At 34.7% G+C, this 22,486-nt stretch overlaps 1 protein-coding gene across 1 annotated transcript in view; it reads left to right on the top strand.

Annotated features, from left to right (window-relative positions):
• Positions 1-2,033: 2,033 nt before the first annotated feature.
• Positions 2,034-22,486, top strand: part of PTPRD (protein tyrosine phosphatase receptor type D) — a 262,399-nt gene continuing 241,946 nt past the window's right edge. The window contains exon 1 of the mRNA XM_030466839.1: positions 2,034-2,118. Coding sequence (XP_030322699.1) covers positions 2,034-2,118 — 85 coding nt within the window. The remainder of the gene's footprint in view (positions 2,119-22,486) is intronic.

The following is a 22,486-nucleotide window of genomic DNA, read 5'->3' on the forward strand; positions in this document are numbered from 1 at the left end:
AGGCATGAAAAAGCAAGCAGAAAACCAAAATTACTATTTACTTTTTTTAATTTCTAAGATTTTCCCCCATTTAAGTATGTTCTATGAATTTAGCTGTCTTAGTGCAGAGACCATTTCTTCCTGAGTACTCTGTTAGCACCTAAAGGATTATTTCTGGTACTAAAGTAACCACTGCAGGAACCAAGTTCAGTATTCAGATGTTTCATCCACCTATTTGATCCTTTTCAATATAGTTGGTACATGTGCCCATGCCCAGGTGCTGCCATCTACTGTGAGGAGAATTCAGTTGGGTCTCTGCATTGAACAATCTATTCATGCCCATTATCAATGTTGTTACCTCTTTACTTCCTGCCTTGCTAAAGGGAGTAGTTTATGGTTCAGACACAAGTCTTAGCACTTCCATTCCCCTTCACATGTCAGCTAGCATGGTTGCATGCCAATAAAAGATGAAGTGTTGTACACAAGTTAGCTGCCTTTGGAGATAGTTAAGGACTCCCTTGTAACTCCTGCAGCCTAGAATAAGCAAAATGAAAAGCAACTCTTCCTGAAAGTGAATTTTTTACATCTCCATGTTTGGAGCAGTACAGTTTGTGCAGCATTTGGCTCCGATCTGCTTGCACAGATGCAGACTGAGTTCGACAGGACGGATACCTTCTGGACTCTGCTGTCATTAGAAATGCTGGCATGAAGGTGGTGGTGGTGATAAAAGGGGGAAGCTGGTGCCTTCAGCGCTTTGTCTAAGATTTCTGAGGTTTGTATTTTTGATGGTAGTAGCTGATTCAGAGGCTATCATTACAGAAGAATTTTATAGTAGTCATAGATTTTTATCAGCTGCTCATGTCTTTTCTTCCTTGAGTAGATGCTTTGAGCATCTCATTGTCCTGTAAAATGGGCTCTCCATGTTATCTGCAAATATTTAAGATCTGTCTAGTGGAATGATAATCAGTATATATATTTTTTTCCTGTCCTTTTGGATTTTCTGTCTAGTGGAATGGTAATCAGTATATTTTTTTTTCTATCCTTTGGGTTTTTATCTTCATTGCATGGAAACTACTCATGGTAATGAAAAAGATAGTATAAAAATTGCTGAAAATTCTACGTTGCAGACTCTTCAAAATAAAATTTCATGTCAGAGTGATTTTAGTGACAACACCGGGCTATTGGGCGATATCTGCGGAATAGAGAACTAGTTTTTATGTTCTTTGTTTCTGTTACTGATCAGGTATTTTTAATTTGGACAGGAATGAGACACTGCTTTTAAGGCCAGCTACTTGAGTTGTAGTCCTCCAATTGTATCATTCAAAACCACATAATCATAAATGAGGTAGATTGAATTAAATCTCAGCCCTATATTCAGTGCTGAATTTCTCTTTTTCTGTTAGACATAGTTCAAACATGTATAAGAAAACACAACAATTTTAAGCTTGGAGAGTTGTTGAACAATGCAGTGTACTAGCATGTGACATCTAGCTCTAGCCTTTAAGAATATCTCATGAAGCAAATTTTGCTGTATTACTCTTACCAGATTCCAGGGCATCAGCTTCCAGTGTGCTGCTTACAAGTGGATGTTCTATTCTGGATATTGATTCCTTTCTTTCAATATGAATATTCCAATGGAGTATTGTATGCTTCATTAACAATGACAGTTCCCATGGTTTGGAAGATGCTGTTTAATACATCAAAAGATCCAGGTGTAACAGATGCCTTATTACAGATGAAAAGATGCACAGAGAAATATGTTTGAATAGGCCTAACATATACTATAACTAGAATCTTTTGATGTATGCTGGTAGCCTGAAATTAATGATGTTTCCTGTTCTTTTTCCCTTACCCTATTGCCTTTTAAAATTGTTTTGCTTCAAGTTATGGTTGCTTAGAAAAAAAACCCCAGAAAATCTCTGCCCTTTTCTTGCTAATTGTATTTTTTTCTTTTTCTTATCTCTTTCACAGGCTCTGAAAAGACTTCATCTGAAATTTCAGACTGGACAGACTTGCAGTGGCTTCTAAGCCAGAGAGAACAAGGCTGCCAAAGCATGCTGGTGCCAAACTGTTGGATGATGCAAGTAGTCAGGCCAATGGTGGTGCTTCTGTGCTTGCTACTCTATGCTGATGCTGAAAGTAAGCTTGTTATTAATTTTTGCTTAGGTCTTTGGCATAATGAATAGTTTTGTTTTCAGGAGGTGGTTACTGGGGGTCTCAAATGAGTCTTCTTTTGAGTGATTCTTAGAACACTATGAGGTCCTCTCTAGATCACAGCTAGTATTTGAAAGAAATTATTTTTGCAACTTCCTTACTACATTTTTGTCTTAATGCCCCTTTTCTTAAGCAGGTAGTGGTTTCTGTTCAGGTAGTGGAGACCATTGCCTTCAAGCTGTGTGGTCAAAATGGACTAACTTCTTTTACCAGACACAAGAACGTCTGACATTCTTGGACTATTTCTTTCTTACATTGTGTTAAAAAAAAGCAAAAGGACAAAAAAAAGAGGAGAAAACCATACTCTCCATATTAATTCCCAGTCCAATTAAAATTCCAGGCACTTTGTAACTTCCACAACAGCTGTTCTAATGCATTATTTCCGGCAGCTGTCACAGACAACAGTATCCAAACAAATCAAGCAGAACTGACAACTTAGAGGCTGGCCAAGTGAGGATAGGCACCTTTGTTTACTTGTACTGAGGGGAAACTGTTGGACTTTGGTCAATTAGTTTACCTATTAATGGAAAGATAATATCTTCTTTTTAATTAGGAAATCATTAGGTCTACCTTGTTTACATGTGTTCCTTCTCCCAGCTGTCCTGTGGCTTCTTGCAGAAGTAATGTGCAAATGAAAAAAGCCATTTGCTTTCCACCTGTTGACCTGCAGGTTTTCTGCAAGCTTACTGTTACATTTGCTGTGAGCTGACTGTCAACATTCACTTGATTGAGAGATGTTTTCATATTGAATCTGCCTGAATCTGTGCAGATACATAATCAATCAATAACTTTATTCCATATCTGAATTTTGAAGACTTCTGTGTTTTTCTACACATCTGCGTAAGACAAAGGAGCATTTAAATTAATTAGGAGCACACAAGAATAAAAACTGTGTCAATAAAGTTGGATAAATGAGTTCTTAGTAAATGCATAACAAAGAGTTCCTTATCACTCCACTTATCTGCTCTCCAGGTATACTAAATTACAACAGCAAAAGAGATACAATATTTCCATGTGTGGTAAGACTTCCTTCTTTCAACTGCAACTCTATGAAAGTGAAAGAAACGAAAAAAGAAAAGGACAAAACATACATGTTTGTTCAGTAGTGACAGCTGAGATTCTTTGGCCCCTTTCCAGGTAGATAATGACCAGCTGGGATGATGTGTCTAAGGTGAAGCCAAGGACATTTTAACACTTTAGCCAGCAAATAATTAATTGGGAAGTATGCCCAAATGTTGGATGTTTCTGCAATTTTACCACCTATTCTAAAAGTAAATTCTGTGCTTAGCAAATATATATATTTTAGACCCTGGTTTACCTTTTCAGCTTCAACTAGTGGAATGCCCAACCTCCTCTGGGCAAATAGTAAGTGCTTTTTTTTTGTTTTGGTAACCTCAATCTTGTATCAGTTTGCAAAAAGACCTTCAAAACACAGAAACTCCTTTGTTAGTCCTGCACTTGTTACAGAAATGTATAGTTTTCGTTAGCATGTTACATTAAACAGAAGGTTCTGTCTTTCATCATTCTTCTCTGTGGAGAAGGAGGATAGTTTTTCTGAAGGTTAGCATGGAATTTACTTCAAAATTACCTGATGTCCCAGTACAGTTTTTAAGGGAGTTTCCTGATTTGTTTTTCCAAAATTGCTTTATTCCACTTACAATTGTTTTTCATCTTAAATGTAAGGAAACAAAATATGTCAGCTGTTAGCCTTCTCTGGCTAGGTCTAGGAGGACTTCATGGTGTTAATGGAATCTGTGGTATATCACATGCAGAATAAAGGTTGTAAGATGCACAAAAATCATCTTTTTGCGGTAGTTTCTTTCAGTGAAACAAGCCTGGACAACAATATGAAGTCATAAAAGAAACTAGAATGAGTAAAAATTACATATTAATGAATATGAATGAATAGTGTATAAGTAGTGTCTTCAAAGATGGATTCTAAATAATTATATTATTTGCAGGATTCGTGTACTCTTTACTGGAGAGCAAAATGAAGGTCTCTTAAGAGTAAAAATTACTTGGTTTTCTGTTCCTTTTGGACACTAGTCAATACCATATTGTCATACTAGTTTCACATGTATATAGTAATGGATAATGTCAGGAGCACTGTTAATGTAAGTTGGAAACACATCACCTTAAATACCACTGATCATCTTTTACAAATATGCAAATCAGCAGTATTTTGTACTAGAGGAATTCATAGAATATTTGTCTTTGTAGGTAGTAGGTATTACTAGACAGAGTTACAGTAACAGAGGTTAGAAAAAGAAAAGTACATTAGCTTATCTTCTTGGATTAATAATGTTACAATAACATCTATTGTTATTCTTAGCATTTATTTCATCTTGTTACTAGCCAATAAATTCTTACAGATATAAAAAATTAGGAATATTTTAAAAACTAAAGAAAGATGAAAAATCCTGCTGGAACCTTGGAGCTAAGGAATAATAATAATTTCATGAACTAGTTTTTTTCTTTAAAAGAAATGGGCAAATTTTTTTTGCCTATAAGGCAAATCCAATTGTTCTATGTAATAGCCCTGATCTTACATCAGTTCCTGTTAAGACATTCCAGAAAGAGAATGTGCAGGCAATTCTAGGAAGTGATAGACCAGGTATCTCTGGGTTTACTCTTCCTATTACAGAATCACAGGATTGTCACAGTTGAGAAAGACCTCTAAGATCACCACGTCCAACTGTCAGCATCCCCTTCAAATGAAGTACGTCTGTCAATGTGTGTCACCCACTAGAGCATGTTCTAAAGTGCCTCCTCTCCACAGTTTTTAAATACTACCAGGACTGGTGACTCCACTACCTCCCTGAGTAGCCCATTCCAATGCATAACTGCTCTCTCAATAAAGAAATTTTTTCCTCAGATCTAGTCTAAACCTCCCCTGGTGCAACTTCAGGCCATTTTCTCTAGTCCTATCATTATTCACATGAGAGAAGAGGCCAGCACCCACCTCCCTACACCTGCCTTTCAGGTAGTTGTAGAGAGCAGTAAGGTCTACTCTCAACTTCCTCTTCTCCAAACTAAACATTGCTAATTACCTCAGCCTCTCCTCATAGGACTTGTTCTCTAGACCCTTCACCAGCTTGGTTGCCCTTCTCTGGAGTCTGTCCTTCACCTCAATGTCTGTCTAGTGGTGAGGGGTCCAGAAGTGAACACGGCACTCACCAGTACTATTTCTTAAGGAAACAATTGAGCTGGACAACATAACCTTGTAAGAACAGGTCTTTCATGTGATAATTTAAAAGTACTGTTGACTTGTTTAGAATTTTGAAAGCTCTATTTCTGTTCCTCTTCTCTGTTTTTTGTAATTGCATGTTTTGCCATATGGGTAGTGGTACTGTGAAGTGCAGGAAGTGAGTGAACTCTTACATGTACTGGTGAATATGAAATGGTCTCTTAAAATAGTCAAACTTATCTAATCTGCCTAGCTCTTATTTTATGGGGAAAAGATTCACTTTTGACACTACAGTTTTTTTCTGCTTACTGCTAGTAAAAGGCATGACTGAGAAATTGCACACAATTTGTATAAATTAACATAATCCTTTTTTCACAAGGTGAACTTTACAGTTGAAACTGATTTTCCAGCTTTTTACATCCTTTCCCGCTTTTCTGTTATTTCCAAGGAATTATAGAAGGAATTGAATGGAAAGGGGAGACGAAAGTCTAAAGCAAGATTTTTTTCACTTGCACTGGTTTAAGTTTTAACTACAAGGTTGTGAAACATCTAATATAAACCAAACAGACATGTATGTCAACACAGTGTCTTCCAATTTCTAGTCAGATTTGATGATTTCCTTCTCGTTGTGTTACAGGATTGCATACCATGCAGCATATTTCTCTGTACCTTAAACTATGAGTTTAAAGAAAGAGACTGTGTGTCAAGTGATTAATATGCACAGAATTTTTAGTTGCATAGATATTTATATATCTATATATAAATTATATGCATGTAAGGTATGAATTAAACTTTGGAGCCATACATATTTTATATATTCCACATAACATAACATTAATGCTATGAATTGTAAATTAATTGTTTTCTGTTTTACAAATACAAAAAAAATGTCCTTAAGCATTACAGTTACATTTTACATACTGTACTTTATTTGGAAGATATACTGTATATCAACAGGTGTAGTTCTTATATGGATTTGGTTGATAGGACAGAATTAGTGAGACGTCTGTGTGCAGACACACAGAAAGATGTGTCTTCTCACATAATTAGCTGTTCTCAGGGATTTTCTAAGGACTTGATGAAAAGTTCCCGCTGAGCTGAGGTTGGTCTGCCATCTACTCTTGCAAATGTTGCTCCTGTTTGCGTAGCTCTTCGTAAAAGTGTCTCAGACCATAATGTTGTCCTGGGCTCATCTTGAACTTTTTCACAAATAGCTTGTGGTACTGCTACTTACTTTTAGTGGAGAGAGATCACAGAATGGGAGACAAAGAGCACAAAGTATTTATGGTTTTTTTTCTGTTTCTGCGTTACCATGAAAAGGCCATGCCTTTTTTTTTTTTCTTTTCCCCCTCCATAGTTTTTCTGTTGCTAGCATGAAGATACTAGATAAATCCTGACATTTCCATTGCATTGCATTGTTGCTAGAGTAGTTGTAACTGAACGTGTAACTCAGACTGTTCTAACTTCACTGTGAAAGCACTGTGAGTGGGATGCAAGATTCCCAGTAGTAGTTCTTAGGACTTCTTTGCTGTTTACACACTGCCCGAGCAGCTGAGGTGAGGAATGAGACATCTTTGTTTATATACATCATTGTGAAAGATCCCAAAATCCGAATTGTGCTGCCATAGGCTGGTAAGTTCTCCTATGGCCACCTCTCAATGGGATGGAAATGCCAAAGAACCCTTCCCTAATAGATAGAATGAGTGCACCATGCCTCTTAGGGCTGTGTTCAACATTTTATTCTTACAATTAATTCAGAAAATGAGCCTATGTGTGATTTGTGATGGGAAAATTACCTTTGCGCTTTAACCTTTTACTGCTAGTAAAATTAAATGTTAATTAAAATATAAGAAGTGAAGAACCTCAAGATCTCAAGGAATATGATTTTTTTAATTGCCCCCATTTATATTTGGTATTTGTAGCTTCTGTGCACTCTCTGAGAGGATGCTATATAATTCGCTAAGGAAAGATAATTGTTTAGCCTTCTTGTTTATAGAACAATCTTCTAGTTCACAGTGTTAATCAATGGCTGCTGTGTTCTCAATGGTTTAGTTGGCAACTATGTTAAGGAAATACTTCTTTACTGAGAAATTAGTAATATCAAATTGTTTGTCATAAGAAAATTAGAGCTTTTTTTTCATATTTTCTAAATGGGCTGGCAGAATAGCAACTACGTTGAAGCTTTCTACAAGTTCATCTGTTTGGTAACAAGAAGTACCTGTGTTTCAGTGACACTATGTATAGAAATTTATTTTCAAATTATAGCATATAGTATACCATTGTCTCTGACCTCATGCTGATGCAATGCCAAGGTAATTATTGAGCTCAGTTAAACATAAAATATGTAAGGCACTTTAAAAATTGTTATTCTTGCCTATTCCTAGTAGCCTTGCTTTTAAATTCAAGTGTTTAACTTGTATAAATAGAATTAAATAATGTTCTGCAGGTATTCTGCTTCCTACTTTTTAGTATTTAAATGACTTCTCACAGCATACGCCCTGTTCCTTCCCCATTGCAAGAAAGGCCTTGTAACTAGAAATCCTAAATTCTCAGCTGCATCCAGACATTTTATCTTTTTAATTTTTTTCCTTCATTCTTGCTTACAGAGCTTCTGCTCTGACATTTTTCTTTTGTTGTTTCTTTTGAGATGTGTTTCAGAAGAGAAACCACAATTCATTTCATTGTTCATTAGCAGTGACTGAATGCAGGCAGCTGACTGCATGAAGACAGACAGAAATACTAACTGTAAACAATACATTTTCTCTATATTGCTTCCATTCCCAATTGTTAGATAGATGAATAATGCTAAATTTACTCTTTTTCTCCTGATGCTTATGTGTCAGCATGATACTGTCTTACTGAAATGTCTTCATGATCTTCTCTAGGCCAGGATCAGGAAGAGCTAAAACTTACTAATGACAGAAGAGTGATTGCTTCTAACAAGTGGTGGGGTGATTGAGACAAATTCTTGTTTAAATAAGTTCTAACGAGAGTTGTTTAGTATAGGTGAAATTAGTTTTTTTTGTTTTGTTTTTTTATCTGTTTTTTAACCTGTTTTTTTCCCTGCTAAAGCCACTATTCCCCTTTAATTTTTTTGTATGTTCTTCCACAGGATGAAACAATTCATCCAGTAAACACTGAAATTTTTGTTTCTTGTCTATACCACTAGACTAACATAAACAGATACTCTGAAATAATTAACTTATAGAAAGCAATTATATTGTACTAAGTCTTACAACTGGACCTGTATGATTTACACTAAAACCCCCCTATTCTGGAGTAGTTTTCCTAAATATGATATGCGGACAAACAAACCAAGCGTAGAAATTATGTACTTTTTTGTTTGTGTGCCTTCAGTAACCAGGAGTAGTTTTCTGTCATATTAGATTTAGATTAAGATCTGACATCCTTAAACAGATTATTTCCATTTTTTCTTTCAATTATGGGCAGCAGCAAGAACTATAAAATGAAAAGATACAATCTCTCTGTTCTTAACTGGCAATTTTTTCAGTATCATCTATCTATCTATATATCTTATTCCTGATGGAATCCCTTTTGTGAAAGATAGAGTTCTTTGTTTACACTGCTGTATCTTATAATAATGGTGATGAATGCAAGAGAATTTAAAAATGGACTGCCTTTCCTGAAAAAAATACCTTTCAACAATTTTTTTTTCAATTTCTTTTTTTTTCAGGAATTCCTTTTTACCCTCTACAGTTCAACATTTTCCAGTTGATGTTATAAAAATTGCTATACAGTATTGCTTGTATAATTTATATTGCTCTCATTAAATATGTCAAATTAATCACCTGTCAGTTCTAAAAAGTTTTAGTCTTAGAGAAGAGTGGGATAGCTAGTTATGACAAACCATTCTAGGTGTATTCATTTAGGTCTGAGGCAAACTCTTTGAAATATATGTGGTAGTTCAGGTGGAGTATCAGGGAAGTAAAAACGTTATTTAATCATTCCAAACATACTGGCTTTGTCACAGAAATTACAGATAATACGGATGTTTGTGTAAACCAGTATTTATCCAACCTTCATTTTTCAGGTTCTTACAATAAAGCAAATCTGAATATTTTCATTTCAAGTGTAGCCATAATTACCACCATATCTGTTTAACTTGCTTTAAATTACCAAGTACTGAAAGCAAAATTAAGTGCTTCTTTAGGAATAGTTTTCCAATTCACAGAATTTCAAGATGATGTTTGGGTTATCTCTAAATCAGTACCTGAGAAAACATTTCAAAGTTTTATCTGAACAGGAGATGTGTGTATTTTCTGTAATGTAGATTCAGAATGAAATACTTTTCACCTGGTTTTTGAACTTCAGGATAAACCTAAGAACAACTATAGAATGTTTTTTCTAATAATTTTTGTACCTCTGCAGCTTTGAAGTTTGCTTCCATGTCTTCTTCTTCACAATGTCTGTTAATTTATGTGTTTACAGACCCCTAGCTAAGCTTGTCTTAAATACAGTCTGCTTGAATCTGTGTCTAGTAAAAACAGCTACGGAAATAATTTTTTATTTAATCCTTTCAAAGGAATATGCACAATTTTTTCACGGTTTTTGTGTTGCAAACTAAATTAATCTGACTGCTTCCTTTTTCTAAAGGTAGCGATATGAAGAATAAAGTTACAATTTGACATTAAATTGCTATATAATATGTTAAAACACACAGTTGTTTATAAATTTCTCCTGTGGCCTTCACTGAGTTTTACAAGACTAATGTATATATTATGAGAAAAATAAATGAAGGATTAGAATATCACTTGATGAGTGAAGAGTTCCTTTTGTGTAGTTGAAGAGAATGTGCTGGTAAAAGGTAATTAAAAGTTGAAATTACTCATAGAAGATAAATGCAAATATGTGGTAAGTGGTCCCTTTCTCTTTACAAGGAATTCTGGGGCATAACTGTTAACATCACTCTGAACATGGTCTTGCTGTGTAAAGTAATAGCAAATAACATAATTTCACAATGCATACCACAATGTCAAATTTGTTTCTAGAAGCAAATTCTGAGAGGCTTTTCCCAGTAAGGCTGTTGTTAAGGAAGCTCAATAGAATTTTAAGTAGAGGTTTAAAATTTGTTCTACTGGGATATAAATTCTTCAACTAAATTTTTCTGTGGAACTTAACTGTTTCTAGTTCATGCTTAAGGAGCTATTTTTAAGATGGCTGTGGATTTCTCAAGCTCTCTCTGCTTTCCACTTCAGTTGCACCATATCGATGGAAGGGAGGCTCCACTCATGTTTATTTTTTTATTTACTTGGCACTTGCAAGTGTGAAGGAGAAAGAAACAGGAAAATGATTAAGCAAATGCAGCTTCTGATTTTTGAAATTTAAAATATTACTGTTAAAAATGGTGGTGTGTGACAAGATGTGTATATATTGCTGTGGGCCAAGAGACTAGAGGTATTTTACAGGATGGCTTCTTACAGTTCTCAGTTCATAGATAAAATACATTAATGGAAAATCCTTGTCACCCTTTTTATTCTTTTTTTGTAATCCTTTGTCTTTTTGACAAACATATCATGAAGATACATAACGTGTCCATTGACCTTTTTCAATATCTGTGGTCTAATGAAAATGACTTAAAGGTTGTAGCATCTAAGGTTATATGCATTATAAAAAAAAAAAAAGTAAATTACAACCTAGAAAGATCCTAAAATATCTTAAGAAGAAGATGGATCTGCTATTAAGTCTACCTTTTCAGTTAAGTGAATAAGGATCTCCCTAAGACTCTGAATGGCATATAGTTCATCTTAAAATTAAATATTTCATAACAAATTAGTTTAGATTCTTTTAAAATAATGTGAGAATGCACTAATTCAATATCGGGTTGTTTTAAAAGACATTTATGAAAATTTCAAGTACTGTAACAGTGTAGTTACACTGTCGCTTTCATAAGCCTATAATGCTTTATAAGCCTATAATGCTCAATAAATTCATTTACTTAATGGCTATTTTGTTACTATACTATACCTACTTAAAACAGCTGCCTTTTTATGATTAACTTGGTGATAAATGTTTATAATTTGTCTGCTGAATCCTTATATTTATATTGCATTTTGATATTTATGAAGTAAGATTTTTATCAGTTTTGGACATCAGGATCTGTATATGATTTTGTTAATGCAGATCTAAAATCACAAATTCCATTGTTCCAGTCTTCTAATAGGTGGTTGTATGATAAGGACATGCCTGTTTGCTTCTATTGTATGTAATTTTGTTGAAGCTTGTTAAGTTAAAGGCATTATACATAGTCTTCCACAAATACCTCCAGTCTGCATTGAAAAAAACTAGAACGGTTCTTTAAAGTTTCATTTTAACTCATTCCTCCTTTGTTAACCAAACATGATTCTCTTAGGTAAATGATTTGCATTCTACTTAGCAGCTCAGTGGTAGCTTTTACTTATGAATTATAGCCTTCTAAAAATAGTACAGTGAAATGAAGTGCTTCAGAGAGTCGTAAGTATAATAGTGTAAGTAACATAAGTATGTTAAAAATAGTTTATAGGTTTATATGAAAAATGTGTGGGATTTTCCTGTGGAAAAAAGCCTCTATAAAAATTTTCTCATCTGTACACTATTTGACAGTAGCTCAGTCCCTACACAGAGCAGGAGCTCATTTGATGTCTTGAGAAAAGCATCTGAGTATCTGTGGCAATTCCTGATTGATCTCAATTTAGATAACTGATAGGTTATGTATATACAGTTGAACAGTAAGTGAAATCTGCATAAACTTGATCCTTTATCCTTTCTGTATCAAGTGTAGGATGGAAAAAACCAAAAAGGAAGCATTTCTTCTCATTGCTATATAGCATATAGGTAATACTAAAAACTTAATAAATTACTTTCCAGTGCAATTTCAATTTTCTGCTTCTTTTTTCCCACAGAATAAATATATACATGTGAATGGAGGCTAGGGAGGATTTCTAACTAAACCTGGCCATGAATATTTTTTATCTGATTTTCAAATGCAGAAGTTGGAATATGAAGATTAGATTTGTACATTTTATTTCTATTTATGTGTTAGAATTAGCCAACTTGTTCTCGGATCCCCAACTTCAGTAAGATACTTTTGATTTGCTTACCTTGTCAATAGCTAGAGAAATCCACCTTTTATCTGGAATGTACCAAACATATTATCTTCAGACATATCTATGAGTAATTCTGTAGGGGCTCCTCTCTGATATTTGCACTTCTTTGAGAATGTCTTTTCAAAGCCTTTATTGATAAATGTTGATATATGCCATTAAGGAGATGTATCCGGTCCTTAGCATCTGATTTTTCTGTGCTGGTTTTGTGTGTGGTTTTTTTTTTTGTTTGTTTGTTTGGTTTTTTTTTTTGTTTGTTTGGTTTGGTTTTTTTGTTTTTGTTTTTTGTGTTGTTTTTTTTTTCTTAGCTGTTGAGTGTGTGGCTCAGTGTCTTATTCTTCCCTAAAAAATAAATTTTAACCTTGGGGGAAAGATGCACAGCTCTCAGAGCCTGAAGACCAAGAGTTTGGACCTCTCTGATGTGAACAGATCTATCATGTCTTCCGACTTTACAAAGAAAGCATTTTGAAGGATTAGTGTGGAAAAGAAAACCAAACCAAAATCAAAAGAAAAACAACAACTCTCCACACACACGCACAGCTGGGGGTCTCTAATGTAAGAGGACCAAATCTAAATGTTTCAGCTTTTAGATTTTATTTCAAATCTGTGACCATTGCAGTCTTCCAAATACCATTGAGACAATTTTTTCTACTATATACTGTTTTCTGATCAGTTCTATTACTATTTACTTCTTAGGTGATGTACAGAATGTAAAACTGCAACAGCAAAATATCAGAACTGTTCTGCTTCAGCAGTGGTTATCTTAAAACACAAAGAACTGCTATCTCTTGTACACAGATCAACCTCAAAAATTAATTACACTGTATGCAAGAGTAGGGTAAATACTGCAATTGTCAGATTCAGAGGAAGAGAGTTTCTTTTGTTTTCACAAGTATCACCCTGGTACCTTAGCTGAAGCTAATTTTTTAGACGTAGATTACTAACCATCTTTATTTGTAGTTCCTAACCTTAGCTAGCGTATTCAGATACTACATGAAAATTTTAATAGCTTTCAGATTTTATATTAAAGAAAAAGGGGCTAATAACGTACGCAAGCTCTCCTTGATTTTTGGATGAATACTGCTAGGAGAATGCATAACATGTAATGCACAATCTGAAGGAAAGATGTCGATTATGACTGTACAGTGGTAATACAGGTACTGAGATCTCCAAGTATTCAAAGACTGGTAATTTTTGAAGGCTCCTATTTGTTTCCAAGAACTAGTTCAGAAAAATAAAAGGGTAATATTTTATATCATATTCTGTATAATTTATACTGAAATACTTTAAGATTGAAGTTTTAGCAGCCATCTGAAATCCCAGCTCTGTAGAAGTATTTCAGTGATGCTAAGTTCTGATCACAACCCTACAGGTTCATTGAAGATAAATACATAATACTATTATTTTTATTTTGGAGAAGACGTTATGTTCCTTCAATTAATTTTCTTTCTCTTTAGAATTCACATATGGTCAGAAAAGTCAGTTCAAATAGTAATAATTTAAAGGTGATTAAAAAATGGAATAATAAATACCATTTATCTTCAAGCACTACTTTAGGATCATTCACATCTCACCACTGTAGTATTCCTCTGTAAGTGTTTCTAATATAAAAGCTTTTAAAAGAGTTTGAAATAATTCTCTGATAATTAGTGTTGTTGTTGTTGTTTTTCCTTTTTCTGACAGGATACCTTAAGTTACACAAAGACAAAAGGGTCTGTGATCTAAAAATAACAGTGTTGATGCTTCAGTCATCTTTCTTGTCAAAGCTCCAAGTTCCGCCTGTCCTTTTGGGCAGTGGGTGTTACCATTCCTACACCTGTGCTGTTACATCTCTTACAATCTGTTTCGCAGTTTCCTGCAGTTTTCTGACTGGAGATAGAGGCCATGAGGGGAGCCCTTCTGCTTAGAGAAGGGGTGCTCTTTACTGTGAGGAAGTGCTATTCTGTTGTCCTGGGTGGACAGGCTGTCTGGTGACAGGCCATGCCTGAAGTGCAGCAGCAGCCACTGCCCACTCTACATTCTCTGGCACCAAAGAGTGAGTCTGCTTTTCTGCTGTGCATTTCCTGTAAGTCTCACCCTGTTAGTTCAGCAATTCAGATTTCCTATAACCTCCTTTTATGCTTTCTACTTCTTCCTATGCACCACTTTCGCCCCTCAGCATTCTTTGTTCTTGCTCTTGCTAACTTCTTCACTCCTCTCTTAATGTGGAAAGGAAGCACTGGTTTTCATAGCTGTCAGTGAAATCTGGTACAGAAATGTTGTCAATTATGCATCACAAAGTAGAAACAAAGCAGGAGCAGGAGCAGCCATGTGGAAATAATGGCCTGAAAAATTTATCAAAGAAATTTCGTCTAAGTTGTAGAAACACATTATAGGTCAGCAAAGTAGCATTACAACATAACGTTCCATCAGTAACAGCCTTGTTTTTCTTCATATTCAAATGAACATTTCTTATCACTTTATTTCTGGATTTGGATGTAGTAAATTGTTTTTACTTATCCAGGTTGTTTCCAAAAATGACAAAGATCTTTTCACTGGTATCTGTGTTGTATGATCAGACAAGTAGTCAAAGAGACATGGCTTACTTTCTGCTGATCTTTCAGTACATTCAATGAAGAAAGGGTGAGCTTTCATAAAAAAGAAGCAAACTAATTTTTTGCCTGTCAAAACTAGACAGATTCTTTCAAAGCAGAGTGTAATTGTACACAAGTATTCTATATTTTTATTCTGTTAAAAATTTTTCTGAAGTCTTATCTCTGCAAAGCATTTTAAGAATTGTCATTTTGCTAAAATTTAACATACTTTCCCATCTTACTATACTAGAACATGTGTAAAATTTTTATCTATGGCTATTTATTGCTTATATCTAAGCAAGTTATTTCCTCCTCTGGACATTTTTTTTCCTTCTTTCTTGCTTGGTTTGGTTTTTTTAATGCAAACTTTATTTTTTATTGAGTCCACTTTTTTTTTTTTTCTTTTTTTTTTTTTTTTCTGAGGCTGAAGTAGCACAGCGTTCATACTTCACATACCTGTAAGAAGAATGTAGTCCTCAGGGTCTTATCCTAAAAATAGAAAGTTTGGATAAATCTAATTGATTGTAGACTTGCTGTTGTTCATTATCTTAATAAGTCTGAGTAATTAAACCATTAACTGATTGGCACTGATCCCTTGCTATCAAACAGTAAAGCTTAGTTATTTCCTTCTTGATCCCTAAGGCCTTCCATTTCAGTTCATGCAACTCTTATTTGTGGTGTTTGTGCTGTCAAGAAGCATCAAGTCAGTGCACAGCACTGTAGCTCTCCGGCATGAATGGGGGGAGAGGGTTAACCTAGCCCAGTAGTGCTTTCAGTCAAACTGCTTCTCAATGCCTCAGTGAAAAAGAAAAGACAATACCAAGAAGATTGTAGCTAATTAATGCTGGACAATGAACCGTGTAATAGAGTTCACTGAAGAGACCTGACTGGGTTTTCTGACAATTAATTTCCACTGTTCATGGTTTTGTGTAGGTGTAGATGTGTAGAAATACAAAATAAAAATCAAATAAAAATATTTTGGGTATAGAATGATTAATACTTTGCTTTGGCAGCACCGGGTTAGCCATTCACCTGTCCATATTCAGGATTATTTTTTGTTTTGACTCTACATGCCAAATTCAGTGATTAGCAGTTTTTTCCAGAAATTTTTATCAGCTAATACTGTACTGTCTAAGCAAGACATCTAGGATATTAGGGAAAATTTCTTCAGCAAAAGAATTATCAAGCATTTGAACAAGTTGTAGTTGGCCCAGGGATGTGTTTGAGACACCATGCCTAGAGATACCTAAAAGATACGTTGATTAGGAATGTAGTTTTTTTTTAGGAACTTAGCAGTGCTAGTTAATTGTTGAACCATTATGGTCTTAAGGGTCTGTTCCAACCTAAATGATTTTATGATTCTGTCCTGGAAGCTTCTTGTAATTAAAGCGTTTCTTAAGTTTGGAAACTTCTTCTTTAAAGTCTAACAACTGATTCATTAATCTATGAGTGCATATTTCTTGCATTGCCTCAAGGATTCATTTTATACACTTAAAACTGACGTTCATCCTTGGGTTCATTATGGAAGCAAAATGAGAATGGAGAAATTTTACATTTGTTTCATTAAATAAGATATTCTATCAAAACTGTTACTAAGATGCTCTTTGTGAGCAACCCAGGCAGGATGTAGAAATGGACTGTAGTTTGAGAAGGGGAAGCAGCAAACCTCCCACCTGGGCAGGAAGAAGCCCTTGCATGCTAGGGGCTAATGACATAAAAAAAAAGTCTGACAGAAGAAATGTGACCAAGCACTGGAGCAAGTTGTCGAGGGTGTTGGCATACTCTATGTTCTTGTTGATATTTAAACCTGAACAGGACATGACTCTGGGCAACCTTCTGTAGCTGACCCAAGTCTGAGCCTGTTGGACTAGACACTATGTGACTGCCAGCTTTAGTGTTTCAGATGTTGATGTGAAACTATAGAAATAAAATGTTTTTAAGCCCACTAGTTTTTGGAAATAAGTATTAAAAAAAAAACAAAAAACCCAAACAACAGCAACAACAAAACCCACACAGAAAAGATGCTATTTCTTAACACAGCAAGGAATGGGAGAAAAATTGACTGTTTAAGAACAGATTAGATTTCTTTTATATAAAAAATGAGCATCACAGTATTGACAATGGGAAGGTAACCCAAAACTTAAAAGTGTTAACAACTCTATACAATATAAGGTTAAAAAAAGTAGGACAGATAGGTGACATGCAAAGCTGCAGTGTCTACACTTTCAAATTCTACACATTCTAGCTTTATTCCACTTACAGTAAGGCAAAGAACTGCATGACTTGAAGTCTCGGTGTTGAATGTACCACTGTCGCTTCAAGTGCTGTTCTACATCTTAAAATCTGTGCCTAAGAAACCAACTATTTTGGCTGAAGGAATGACCTTTTCCATAAGTATCCTTTCAGTTACCTGTATAATAAGTGTCTTTAAGTGCATGAAATCCTGCGCAAATGAAATGTGTTAGAAATATCCTATCCAAATTGCAGATTAAAATTTATATCTTCCTGGGTATTTTTACTGTGTAAAACACTCCATCCAGACTTCAAACGCTGCAAGTAAATCATTGACATACATTAATCTATAAAAGTTAACTAGTTGTTTGTTAAAAATTAGTATTGTTGTGTATGGTCAGTACATTTCGGTAGGAAGTTTGACCAGACCTGTAGAACTGCATTTAATCAGTATCCCTACTGTTTGAACAGTGTCTTTACATTTTTGGTTTCTCAACTACTGCAGATTAAAATGTTGGTATCATTTACTACCGTATTATATAGATCATAGAATCATAGACTGGTTTGAGTAGGAAGGGACCTTGAAGATGATCTTAGTACCAATCCTTAGTACCAATCCCTACTTAGTAGGGACACCTTCCTCTAGACCATATTGTTAAAAGCCCCATTAAACCTATCTTTGAACACTACCAGGGATGGGGCATCCACAGCCTACTGAGCATCCTCTTCTAGTGTCTCAACACCCCCCACAGTGAAGAATTTCATCCTGATGTTTAATCTAAGTTTATTCTCTTCCAGTTTGTAACAGTTATTCTTCATCCCATGACTAGTTCAAGGCCATTACACCCTGTTGTTTTCCTTCATACACTTGTAAAACGGTTTCCTTTAGGCCCCTTTCAGGTAGTGGAAGGCTGCTATAAGGTCTCCCTGGAGTCCTCTCTTACACAGTCTGAACAACACTAACTCTCTCACCCTGTCTTCATAGCAGATGTGTTCCAGCCCCATGGTTACCTTTGTGGTCCTCCTGTGCATTTGCTCCAGTGGGTCCATGTCCTGTCGGAGGCTACAGAAGTGGGTGTAGTACTCCAGGCGAGGTCTCAGAAGAGTGGAGTAGAAGGGGAGAATCACCTCCCTTGGCCTTCTGGCCTCGCTTCTTTTTATGCAACACAGGTTATGGTTTGGCACCATAAAGTTTGGTGTCATCAGTAAACTTGCTGAGGGCACACTCAATTCCACTGTTAGTATCACCAACAAAGATGTTAAACAGCACCAATCTCAGCACTGACCCTTGAAGAATGCCACTTGCCACTGTTTTCCATTTGGACATCAAGTTCTTGACCACTGCTGTTTGACTATAACCATTCAGCCAATTCCTTATCCATTGATTAGTTCTTCCATTGAATTTTAGTTTCCAATTTAGAGGTTGAGATGGCATGTTGAACACTTTGCAGAAGGCCAGGTAGTTGGCACTATTTGCTCTTTGCATGTCCACTGATACTGTGACCCCATCATAAAAGGCCAGAAAATTTATCATTCAGAATTTGCCTTTAGTAAAGCCAGGCTGGTTGCTGTTGAGTTCATACAAACTATATATATATATATATATGTATATGGCTTATATAATATATGTCCCAGTTCATATATACAGTATACCATGAGTTCAATGAATAGAAGTTGTGTAGTGCACAGAATAACTTTTCTTTTTTTAAAATTCTTTGAAAAATTTATTTATATTCTAATAGTGTAATAAAAACTTACATTTTGGTGGAAATGAGTATGTAGTTTCCTACTGCATAGCAAGCAAACCACACTTTGAGTTTCACACCAAGTTAATTTTCAATCCTGAACTGCATTTCATTTATACTTTCTGCATTATTTTTTACTCCTGTAATTTTCTCATTAATTTTGGATATGAGAAAGAGTAATAGTATTTAAAGATGGGTGACAAAAACCTAATTATTTTGGTTGTACACCATTCTTTGGTAAAGATTACTTAAAATGAGTTGGAGCAAAACTATAAGTTTTTATTATTTATGCTTGTGTCTGTCATGGTAATGTTAAATTTCTAATTATTAGTTCTATAATACTTAATCATCTGTTCACTGTTAGCATGAATTGCTAGTTTGTTTTCAGAAAAAATGAGAAGCCTGGTGGAGACCAAAGCTTTATAATACAAGACCCTTTCTCAGTGGTTACAGATAATAAAAGCACATCACAATACATCTTGGCCATTAACTGCTGACCTCTGGCATGCAGTGGAGCCATATAACTGAATAATTCCATTTGTGGAGAGAGTGATTATAAGAAATGGAATTTAAGTGCAGCAACATGATCAAGGAAATGCTTGATGATGATGTAAACCGTTATGGACAGTAATAGAAAAAACCCTTCCTTTTTTGATGGCCCTGGGCTAGTTATTTTACTGTGTTGAAAGTTTACTGTATTTTACTGATCATTAAAAATGTGAATAATAACTGTCCTTTCTTTGTGAAGGGGGCACAATTCTGCTGGTGAAATACTGTTCAATAAAAATAATACCGTTCTCTTGTTCTTTATCAAGCATTTTTCTGATGATGGCATGTAGAAATGTATCCAGAGTAAGAAAGTGTTTCTCTAAAATTTTCTTATTTACAAAGGACAAAGAAGAATGATATACAAATTCTGGATTGAGTAAAGACTATTTCTAGAAAATAAATGAAATTCAAGCTTAATTTAAGACTGTGAAAAAGGTTCAGAAGTACACAGTGATAACCAAATTGTCAAATTAAGTTAGAAATGCTGATTTTACAGATGCAAATAAGATTACGATAGACAAGTTAGGATATTTGATATTCGTTGTAACTTTTAAAAAAAACTTAATACTCTGAGGTGAATGCAGAGGTTGTGCACATAAATTACAGTTGCCTATTAAGAAAGGAGCTCAAGTATAGATGAAATACAATATTTAACATCCATTTATATACTAAATAAATTCTAAAATAATATTTATCAGATTAATATGTATGCAGTATGCATTAGGTTAATAATTTAAGAATTTTTTTATTTTATTTTTTTCCCTCAGGAAAAGTAGCGATTGTGAGGATTGGAAAGATCTTTTATTATTCTAGTGGATATGTATTTAGTACAGGTTCTATTCTGTGAAAGCACAGAGATTATTAAAATCTTGAACACTTTGCATTTATAGCAATCTTACAGGTATGTGCTGCATCAGTTTCTCTCCTCCTTTATAATACTGAAACTGTCCTAATATAACAAAAATTGCTGTCATGGTAGTAAAAATACAAATATCACCAAATTTCTCGCAGGTTTGTTTTTCAGCTTATCCTTGTAGTGTGTGTTAACTCTGACAGTCTCAAATGCTGGATTCTAGAATAACTTTATTCAAAGAGCATTTCGGTTATTTAATATTCAAACTATGTGAATGCTGTGTCTTTTGAAAAGCATTTCTCATATTCTAATATTAAGACATTATCTTATCACAGTAGTGGGTAGAAATCAGTAAATGAAATATATTCTCCATTGCCGTACATATGCTTGTTATTCATATGTGGCCTCCTGACATGCACTGAAGCTACTTTTTTCCTATATAAAGAGTAGAATTAAATGAATTATGAATGAGGCTTTATGATTGAAATCTAATCTGAATGTTGGAAGATATTTCAAGTAAATATCCAGCAAATAAATACAGTGATGAAACTTGAGAAATATAGTAATACTGTGTGCCATTTAGTCACATCAAAGTATACACACTTAATATAATTTTCAGGGTTATTCAGAACTTTCATATAGTTTCTTCCATCTCTCTACCTTTCTCATTTGTTTTTCTCCTGCTGTGTTGGTCAAAATGTCTAATAAATAGCCTCTGCTCTCCACAAATATGGTTTAGTGACCTCCTAGTGCAGCTGTTCAGCATCTGTCAGGCACAAAGCTTTACTGGTAGGTTTCATAAACAAAATGGGGAATCCTTTTACAGTCAGTCTTAATTTCCTTTTAATTATTAGATATTCATTGACTAATTGACTAGACATTAAATAATTATGTTCCAGGTTAATAAATAATTTAGTTCAGAGATATGCTGAAAAGGCCCCAATATTTCAAGAACACAGCAGAATTAATATTTTGAAATATTTTAGCAGGTGAAAATATAGCAAGTGTGGAGTAACATTATTTCTATGTTGTTTATAACAGTAAACTATTTTATGTTTTAGGAATACAGAAATTAGAATTGCAAATAGTACAGCAACTGATAGTATGAAATAGTACAATTGCATACTAAACCAACTTAGAATAATTGAAATTATGAAATACTCTTGGTAGGCAATATCTTTTGTAGAATATATATAATTTTAGTGCATGGAATCAGTTAATGTCCGATCAGGTCATGCAAACATTTACAATAGTAACATTAGTATGCATGTCTTGATAGCAATTCACTTTTCACAGCCTGAAGCATATTCTTCTGTGTGTTCACTCATTATTTCTCTACCTGTCTGAACACTTATGTAAGTGATTTTTCTCCCTTTTTGCCATGTTCGGGAGTCAGTGCTGCAAGAGGTCACAGAATGAGTAAGAGGTCAGCCAACAGTAATACCAGATGACAGAAGCAGCTTTTTCTTTCTGTTCTCTGTCATCGGTTTTACTTCTTGCATTTGACATACAACAGTTGTAATTGCCTTCACTTACTCTATTTATCTCCCAGTTTCTGACCTTTCACATCCTTCTGGGTCAGTGACAGCTGGAGAAACAACCTGTGGTTGTTGGAACTTGGATTTCTTCCTTACTTAATGATAGTGGCCTGCATTTCTTAGTTTTGTGGTTTTGAAGAACAACCTAGACTGCTATATATTAACCAGATTTTGCAGCCTGTGGATCAAATTGCTGTTTCCATTCCTTCAGTTTCATCTGGGTTGCCAATCTGCTGGAATCCATTTGGTCAATATTACTTTGGGAGCTGGGGTAAGGTTCAGGACAAAATCTGTTGAAGAAAAGCACCTAGCAGAGATAAAAAGTTTCTGCAGATCACCTGGCAAATTCTGTTTTCTCATATATACAAGGTACCAGTAACAACAGCAAATGAACATTAGCAAGCAGAAGTTTTGTTACCTTTGTAAAAGCACTTCAAACAGAACTACGCTAAGCATAGATTTAAACTAACCATATTAGAAAAGAAAAAAAAAATGTTTCTGAAAGAGATATTAGGA

Source organism: Calypte anna, chromosome Z (assembly GCF_003957555.1).
Source record: "Calypte anna isolate BGI_N300 chromosome Z, bCalAnn1_v1.p, whole genome shotgun sequence".
Lineage (NCBI taxonomy): Eukaryota > Metazoa > Chordata > Aves > Apodiformes > Trochilidae > Calypte > Calypte anna.